The sequence below is a fragment of the Mizuhopecten yessoensis genome, unplaced genomic scaffold (genome assembly GCF_002113885.1).
Source record: "Mizuhopecten yessoensis strain PY_sf001 unplaced genomic scaffold, ASM211388v2 scaffold4837, whole genome shotgun sequence".
Lineage (NCBI taxonomy): Eukaryota > Metazoa > Mollusca > Bivalvia > Pectinida > Pectinidae > Mizuhopecten > Mizuhopecten yessoensis.
Genome location: NW_018405746.1, coordinates 171482 through 180452, shown reverse-complemented (window position 1 = coordinate 180452; position 8971 = coordinate 171482). Strand labels below are relative to the sequence as shown.

At 40.3% G+C, this 8971-nt stretch overlaps 1 protein-coding gene across 1 annotated transcript; it reads right to left on the bottom strand.

Moving 5' to 3' along the window:
• Positions 1–4565: 4565 nt before the first annotated feature.
• LOC110449888 (glutenin, high molecular weight subunit PW212-like) lies at positions 4566–7981 on the bottom strand. Its single transcript, XM_021497033.1, has 3 exons — positions 6749–7981; positions 5718–5907; positions 4566–5390 (listed from the first exon to the last, which is right to left on the bottom strand). Exons 1-3 carry the CDS (start codon positions 7951–7953, stop codon positions 5247–5249), a joined length of 1539 nt encoding a protein of 512 aa, XP_021352708.1. The 5' UTR covers positions 7954–7981; the 3' UTR covers positions 4566–5246.
• Between the last annotated feature and the right edge of the window lie 990 nt (positions 7982–8971).

Sequence of the window (8971 nt, the reverse complement as noted above, 5' to 3'; positions counted from 1 at the left end):
TCTTCTAGCACTAGCCCTCCACCACTGGGTCGCGGGTTCGAGACCTACGTAGGGCAGTCGCCAGGCACTGGCCGTAGGTCGGTGTTTTTTCTCCGGGTACTCCAGCTTTACTCCAACACCAAAACCTTGCACGTCCTTAAATGACCAAAGCTGTTATTAGGACGTAAAACACAAACAAACCAAACAAATTAAGATTAAGACACAAACGAATCATAATCGTACCGTTTGTAGTTCATCTCAAAATGGAGCAGGGATAAGTATACGATTTCATTAATTTACAACTTTTGTATCAAAACCTCAAATGGATCGTTATCTTTCGCTCAAACATTGGCATATCAACAAAAACAAAAACGATATAACATGTGAATAGGTGGCGTTATACAGAAGCGATTGCTCTCTAGTGCCAGATATACGTATGAATAGTCGGCCCTTTCATACACCTGAGGTTATCGGAACTACGGGTTACCTCCCTTTTAACGATCAGCCCATGAACATGTACATGTGCAGTTTTCTTACGGATAGTTTACAGAATCCTTTTATCTATTGTTGGATCATATCTTTGATTGTTTGGTTGTTTGTTTGATTTTGTTTAACGTCCTATTAACAGCTAAGGTCATTTAAGGACGGCCTCCCCTGTGTGCAAGATGCATGCGTGTAGTGTATGTGTGTGTATTTTGGGAGGCTGCGATATGTTCGTGTTTGTCTCCTTGTGATAGCGCGGAACTGATGCCGACTTTATAGTGCTACCTCACTGAAACATACTGCCGAAGACACCCAGCAGGACGCCCCACCCGGTCACATTATACTGACAACGGGCGAACCAGTCGTCCCACTCCTAATTTGCTGAGCGTTAAGCAGGAGTAGAAACTACCATTTTTAAAGACTTTGGTATGTCTCGGCCAGGGGACAGAACCCAAAGCCTTCCTCACAGGGGCGAACGCTCAACAAATGGCCAAAAGTGAGGCATTGTCAAGGGAGACATTAGGAAGAAGAAAGTTATTTAGAAAGGAGAGAAGAGATAAGGTCCCAAATTTAGTCGCCTCTTACGATCATGCAATTGGGGGCAGCAGGTACAATTCTTACGCCCTACCTGCATCTTTGAAGACCATGGTGAAATCTCTATGCGAAAATAATTACAAACCATCATGATTTTGTAAGAATTTAATTTGTATTTGGCATCTCTTGTTACAATCATTTTGGGATTCCCTTCGCGTATTTGGGATATCCTTTGCGTCAGATTGACTTAAATAGGCACGAACGACAGATGGTACCGATGCAGACTCTCTCATGATCCCGAAAGTGAGCTACATGAGTTCGTGATATAGGCGTATAACTCTGATCAATTAAAATATAACTGTCCAGGGACGGTATGCAACTTCCGAACTGTTTAAGATAAATTATGTTTCTATTATCTCATAAACCTCTATCGAAGAACAACACTTGCTTTATTTTCAGAGCTAAATTTTCCTTCTTCTTTACGATGATTAATTTTCCATTGTGTCTTTTGTAAGCTGCCATTTATCAATTTTAAATTTGTTTATTTTTTATTTCATACCCGGTTTCGGGCTGTGTTAACGTCTTGAAAGATACTTTAAACGAAAACCGGAACATTAGAATTACTCTTGAAAGGAAACACTCTGCATAACGAACTCGGTTTTGACGTGTTCGAAGGGGGATAACTCCAACGCTTGTAAGGCAATTTTCATAAATTCAATTTGAGGAACAAAAATGACCCCTATCAAACCAGAAATATTTTTCATGACTTCCAGTATTTCAAGCATAGCGATAATAGATAGGTCGGCTAGATTTTTTGAAGATGTTGCTCTTTTCAATATATCACGGTCTTCAAAATAAGCTGCTGAGTGGTCGGATGGTGCAGTGGATAGAGCGCACTCGCCTTTCACCAAGAGGGCCGGGGTTCGACTCCCCGATCAGATATGAAAAGGAATTGGATCACCTGCCCGACCACGTGGATTTTCTCCGGGTACTCTGGTTTCCTGTCCAATTAAGACAATCTGCGCGTTTCATTCAGGACCAACAAGAGTGATAAATATGAGTTTGAAAAACTTCATAATTGTTGTAAAATAAATATAAATATATATAAGTGTCGATGTGTCTTCCCCTTGAATTTTCGGATCAGCGGACCCCATCTTCCTTATTTAATTCATTCTACTGACAACAGGATAAGGATATCTACAGCAATTCATCCTGGTATATCAGTGACCTCATACTGACAACAGGATAAGGATATCTACAGCAATTCACCCTGGTATGTCAGTGACCTCATACTGACAATAGGATAAGGATATCTACAGCAATTCACCCTGGTATATCGGCGACATTCTACTGACAACAGGATAAGGATATCTACAGCAATTCACCCTGGTATGTCAGTTACCTCATACTGACAACAGGGTAAGGATATCTACAGCAATTCACCCTGGTATGTCAGTTACCTCATACTGACAACAGGATAAGGATATCTACAGCAATTCACCCTGGTATGTCAGTTACCTCATACTGACAACAGGATAAGGATATCTACAGCAATTCACCCTGGTATGTCAGTTACCTCATACTGACAACAGGATAAGGATATCTACAGCAATTCACCCTGGTATGTCAGTTACCTCATACTGACAACAGGATAAGGATATCTACAGCAATTCACCCTGGTATGTCAGTTACCTCATACTGACAACAGGATAAGGATATCTACAGCAATTCACCCTGGTATGTCAGTTACCTCATACTGACAACAGGATAAGGATATCTACAGCAATTCACCCTGGTATGTCAGTTACCTCATACTGACAACAGGATAAGGATATCTACAGCAATTCACCCTGGTATGTCAGTTACCTCATACTGACAACAGGATAAGGATATCTACAGCAATTCACCCTGGTATGTCAGTTACCTCATACTGACAACAGGATAAGGATATCTACAGCAATTCACCCTGGTATGTCAGTTACCTCATACTGACAACAGGATAAGGATATCTACAGCAATTCACCCTGGTATGTCAGTTACCTCATACTGACAACAGGATAAGGATATCTACAGCAATTCACCCTGGTATGTCAGTTACCTCATACTGACAACAGGATAAGGATATCTACAGCAATTCACCCTGGTATGTCAGTTACCTCATACTGACAACAGGATAAGGATATCTACAGCAATTCACCCTGGTATGTCAGTTACCTCATACTGACAACAGGATAAGGATATCTACAGCAATTCACCCTGGTATGTCAGTTACCTCATACTGACAACAGGATAAGGATATCTACAGCAATTCACCCTGGTATGTCAGTTACCTCATACTGACAACAGGATAAGGATATCTACAGCAATTCACCCTGGTATGTCAGTTACCTCATACTGACAACAGGATAAGGATATCTACAGCAATTCACCCTGGTATGTCAGTTACCTCATACTGACAACAGGATAAGGATATCTACAGCAATTCACCCTGGTATGTCAGTTACCTCATACTGACAACAGGATAAGGATATCTACAGCAATTCACCCTGGTATGTCAGTTACCTCATACTGACAACAGGATAAGGATATCTACAGCAATTCACCCTGGTATATCGGTGACATTCTACTGACAACCGGATAAGGATATCTACAGCAATTCACCCTGGTATATCGGTGACATTCTACTGACAACCGGATAAGGATATCTACAGCAATTCACCCTGGTATATCGGTGACATTCTACTGACAACCGGATAAATGCAACATATACTGGCTAGTTCTACCGAAGGCGAGAAAAATACAAAACTAACAAAAAAAACAAGGAAAGACAGAGTTCATAAAAAGAACTCTATCAGATCAATGTTGATGGGCTTTTTCTGAGCTTGTAACTCGCTTAAATCATAATAAAACAATCGAAAAGTCAATTGAAACATTGAAAACAGTATTTGGCTTTTAAGTCTCTTCAATTCTTTTTCAAGTTATTGAAAACATTTTTTTGTTAATTAATTAATAACCGAAACAGGAAACTTGCTTGAGCACAAAATCCCTGCTTGAGAATGAGAACGGTTTTATGAATATGGACCATGGGGTTATGTTCACTTATGTCCTCTGCACAGGACGTAATTGAACGTTTCCCCTGGAATTTCAAGAATGCAACTTGGGAAAATTATAGAAATGCTTGTGTCTATTGCAATAAATGTGACTCCAATAAACGTGACTCCAATAAATGTGACACTCCAATAAACGTGACTCCAATAAATGTGACACTCCAATAAACGTGACTCAACGTGACTCCAATAAACGTGACTCCAATAAACGTGACTCCAATAAATGTGACACTTAAATAAAAGTGACTCCAATAAATGTGACTCCAATAAATGCTTGTACCGCAGACTGGGGTTACTCTAATTCCGTGCTTGTAGTCATCAAGATATGTTCCTTAATATTGGTGGGGTTTTTTGCGATTGTATTCTTAAGCTTCCAACATACAGCTTAACATTTTCCTATGAGCAGGCTAAAAACAAAAATAGAACAAGAAGATGAATAACTTAACAATTTATTCACTTTTTAAAAACACATATTTTTGTGACTTTATAGTACATACATAAAAAATATGCATATTTTTTTTTTTTTTTTATAAAAAACACACACACATTCAAACACCATTCAATCTCTACATATCGTCATTCTTGCTACTGTTTTATTCTCACTTCCGCACTTTTCCCTTCATACTTTCTCTCATTCAAAACTCTTGCATTACAGTCAAATCTGAACCTAAAAGCTCTCTGGTCCAATTTACCGAAAATGAACCCAATTACATGTTTATCCATAGGATACAATAAGGGGATGGTGGTTCGACTGTCAATGTCCTCCAGTCCGTTCGGAACTCTCTAATTGCTTGAATGCATTGACACGCAAGATTTTTCTTAGACTTACACTTGTAATTGGACTAATCTTTGGGACTTTTTTAATTGATTTACAAGCACAACTATTATGTTGTAAATCAGTAGAAAGAGGACAATTCTACAGCCGGATTTTATTATCAAATTCGAGCGTCAATACTTTTGGTTCATTGACCTTTGACCCGGGAATTGTTCTCTTTCTTTTTGTCGAAAATAAGTGCACATCACCACATATGAAGGCTGGTTATCGTTTGTTGGGTATTAGTTACGTCGTTGGCATTTGGTTCTCTGTGGCTGAAGGTCTTGTCTTAGGTGACTCGAGAAATACTGACGTCATCAAGTGTTGACCTACTTTCCTTGTTGTTGCTGTTGCTGTTGTTGCTGTTGTTGTTGCTGTTGCTGTCCTTGTTGACCTTGTTGACCTTGTTGACCTTGTTGTTGTTGCTGTTGTTGTTGTTGTGGAGAAGGACATGCCATCATCGTACACGCAGCCTACAACAGGAATACATGAACGGTATAAGTATCGCGCATGCCCGGAAGGCGTAAGTTAACACACGAAACTCGGCTAGTTGCCGGGAGTCATATTTCTGCTGACCATCCACTACCTGAGTGCTAAGATGTCATGATCTATCAGGAAACATAAAATATGGTTAACGCTTATGTAACGATGCTATAGACGTAGGTTTTATGGTCATCAGCACGTATATTTGTTAGTACAAGGTCGGTCTGTCTAGGTGTAAAATCATGATTATTGTTGCGACAGAGAATAAAAAAGTGTATTCAATTGATGCTTTCACATCTATTGAAGTTGCAACTTACCGTTCCATCCGGGCTATTACAGGTACACGTGTTTCCACACCTGTCGATTTGGCGGGACTGTCCCAGGGGAATAAATAGGTTTTGTGCCTGACATCCCTGGCGACATCCACAAGGCAGTATTGGGATCCAAGTCGGGCACATGTGGGCACCAGTTGGGGCGAAAACACATTGTGAACCAACGGGACAACCGCTGAAATTGCAAGCAAACCAAAATAGTTTTGAATATGTTTTTACAAATATCAGATAACCTTTATATTTCGGTGCAATCCGTTTAAAAGAAATCTAACCATGAGCATATTTCGATAGGTACATGAATAAGCTTATAGAAAGCAGTCTGTCAAAATGATCATATCTTTAAAAACTTTGAAGACAAAGCAATAACTCTTGTAATAATAAACAAACCATTTAATCATTGATTTTAGACAATGCAGAAATGGGAAATGCAGCCTATGAAATGACGAATTATGTTACAATATTGATTTTAAACGATAAACTCGATCGGTCAGCGCAACGGTGTTTTTTAGAATTGTTTGGTGCTTTTTCTAGGGCATCTTTTAATTTCATCTTTCGTATGTGTTCAATTTTATTTTTATACGACTTTTAACAAACACTACGCGCTATTTCTCCACAGCCAATGTATGTCAGTGTTCAGACACGAGACCCTGGATCCTTCAGTGTCACGACCAGATCATTAAGCTGATGATGCGTTAGGATTTTCAATTGAATTTTCTGGGGGTTTTCTCTCTCAAATTGATTGCTTATTTATTTGTTTGTGTTTCTATTATCTAAGGGTGTTGATTATCTTTTATCCCAGAACATGAAAATCTGACAAATATTACGGTTTAAAAATTACCTTGATGAGCCATTAAGCTTATGAAGATTGCAACAACTGGCTGATGAGGTATTTGTTACCGTCTTATCACTTTTTAGTTACCTGAACTACCCCTGCTTGCTTTAAACATTATGGCCATGTTATGATTGGAACATTTTGGGATGATGGGTAACATGGATAAGCATAGTAAAATACTTACGTCAAATGACACTGGCCTTGTCTCTGTCCGAAGGGGTTGAATGGATTCGGGCCAAACTGTCCATTTTGGGGACCAAACTGACCATTCGGACCAAATTGTCCAGTTGGTCTAAATTGTCCATTAGGTCCGAATTGTCCATTCTGGGGTCCAGTTTGTGGTCCGAACTGTCCGTTCTGGGGTCCGGTTTGTGGTCCAAACTGTCCGTTCTGGGGTCCAGTTTGTGGTCCAAACTGTCCGGTTTGTTGTCCAAATTGTCCAGCTTGAGGTCCAAACTGACCGCCAGGGATCATTGGTTGTCCTGGTTGTTGTCCAGGCTGTTGTCCGGTCTGTCCATTGATAAAAGTTTGACCTTGACCGGTGATAATTCCTGGCTGTTGTTGTCCCCCGGTAGTTGGGGTAGTAACTTGATTAGTTCCACTGATTGTATTTCCTGTCTGGGCTCCTCCCTGTGGATCAGTGGATCCGGCTTGAACAGGAACACCTATTTGTCCAGGAAAAACAGCTGTGTTCTGGGGTGTAAATGGCTGAGCTTGTCCTGGAAACACGGTTGTCGGAAAGACGGATGGACGCGGTTGCCCTGGAAATCCGGGTTGTACGCCTGGTTGCCCTGGGAACCCAGTTTGCGCACCTGGTTGTCCTGCAAACATTGGAATTCCTTGTCCTGGTGTTGGCTGTCCTGACGTCTGAGGGAACATTGTCTGCACTCCCGGTTGCCCTGGGAAACCAGTTGGTCTGTTCTGCTGACCGGGGAATGGTTGGATACCGTTCTGTGTTGGAAACACGCTGTTCATTGTCTGGGGTGGTTGTGGAAATCCATTCATTCCGGGAACTTGCCCAGTGAATCCGGGAGTACCATTTGTACCCGTCGTTGTGCTTGGAAACATGGAGTTTGTCATCTGTCCGTTTGTTGTGGTAGCTGCTTGTCCTGTAAATGATGCGAGTCCAAACTGAGATTGATTGGCCTGTTCGGGAACAGTCGCGAAAGGCGTTCCAGTGAATGCAGTAAAGGCATTAGGGGTTTGAAGTCCATTGGGATTACTAGTTTGTCCGGAATTAGCGCCAGTTTCCTGACCTAGAAACATTGTTTGGGATGGAAATGCCACTGCATTTTGCTGTCCCGTAGTAGTTCCTTGCGAATGCACCAATGCAAAACATATACTTAATGATAATATAACACAAAACGTATTTCCATCCCGAAACAACATGGTGTAGTCCTTTTAGTGGTCGTTACAGAATTCAAATGACTGCAGATTTAGGAAAGGGCAAAACTTTTATACCTGACTCGGTCTCTGCTGTCACCTGGGCCCTATGCCGTCACTCAGATGTGACGATATAGCTAGAATCTCCCTTAACACGTCATAAAGTGACAGGTAAGATTGATATAAGGACGTACCTGTGGATTTCCACGGATAACTAAAGTCGTAGCCACGGTAATAATGACCGCGGGTCAAATACGCTACACACCTACCTACCGTGTGTTTATGAAAAATAAAATGTTCGACCAATCAATGGACAAACTATCTGTGGAATTCTTTGGTGTAATATGACGTATACGACGCTGTTTCATTAACTATTTCATTGATCATCGATTGGTCAACCATAGGCAGTATGACTTGCATCGGTGACACACCTAAAGACTGACCAATACAGATTTTAACAGTCCCAACTTATTTCTTATGACTTAATGTTACCGACATCAGTAACCATTTGCCGAGTTTACGTACATAATCATAGTAACAGAAAGTTAATCACAATTTCAATTGACCATTGAAATAAACAATCTCTTTTTCCCAGAAAGCATGCTTTCACGTACAATCAAATTTGTTCACGGTCCAGATAATTTCGTTAAAAAAACTAGATCATAAGGGCCACGTAGAAAAACCAATCCGTGTTACTGTCTCGTAATTTCGACATAATAACTCAAAATTTCGAGTAACTAACTTAGTAACACGAAAAATGCGATGTTATGTCTATTTGGCCCTAATAAGGCTGTGGTCATCATTGTTCATAGAGTAATTAAAATAATGTCGCTTGTTTAGGAGACTGTGGTGTTTTTAGTTAAGCTGTACTATTTGTACAAGTTGTTTGGTGCTAACAGGACCACAGAACATTCGCGTTGGACTCCAATATGTATATACTTGTATGTGAAGAAAAAAGAGCATCTTTTAACAGAAATTATTATCAGTATAAAAGGTAATTATTTTACTTACAACAGTATTTACA

Coding starts and splice junctions, on each gene's coding strand:
- LOC110449888 (XM_021497033.1), bottom strand. CDS start 7,953: ATGTTGTTTCGGGATGGAAATACGTTTTGTGTTATATTATCATTAAGT. Junction 5,908..6,748: donor CAAGGCCAGTGTCATTTGAC/GTAAGTATTTTA, acceptor TTGCAATTTCAG/CGGTTGTCCCGTTGGTTCAC. Junction 5,391..5,717: donor GTAATAGCCCGGATGGAACG/GTAAGTTGCAAC, acceptor TTCCTGTTGTAG/GCTGCGTGTACGATGATGGC.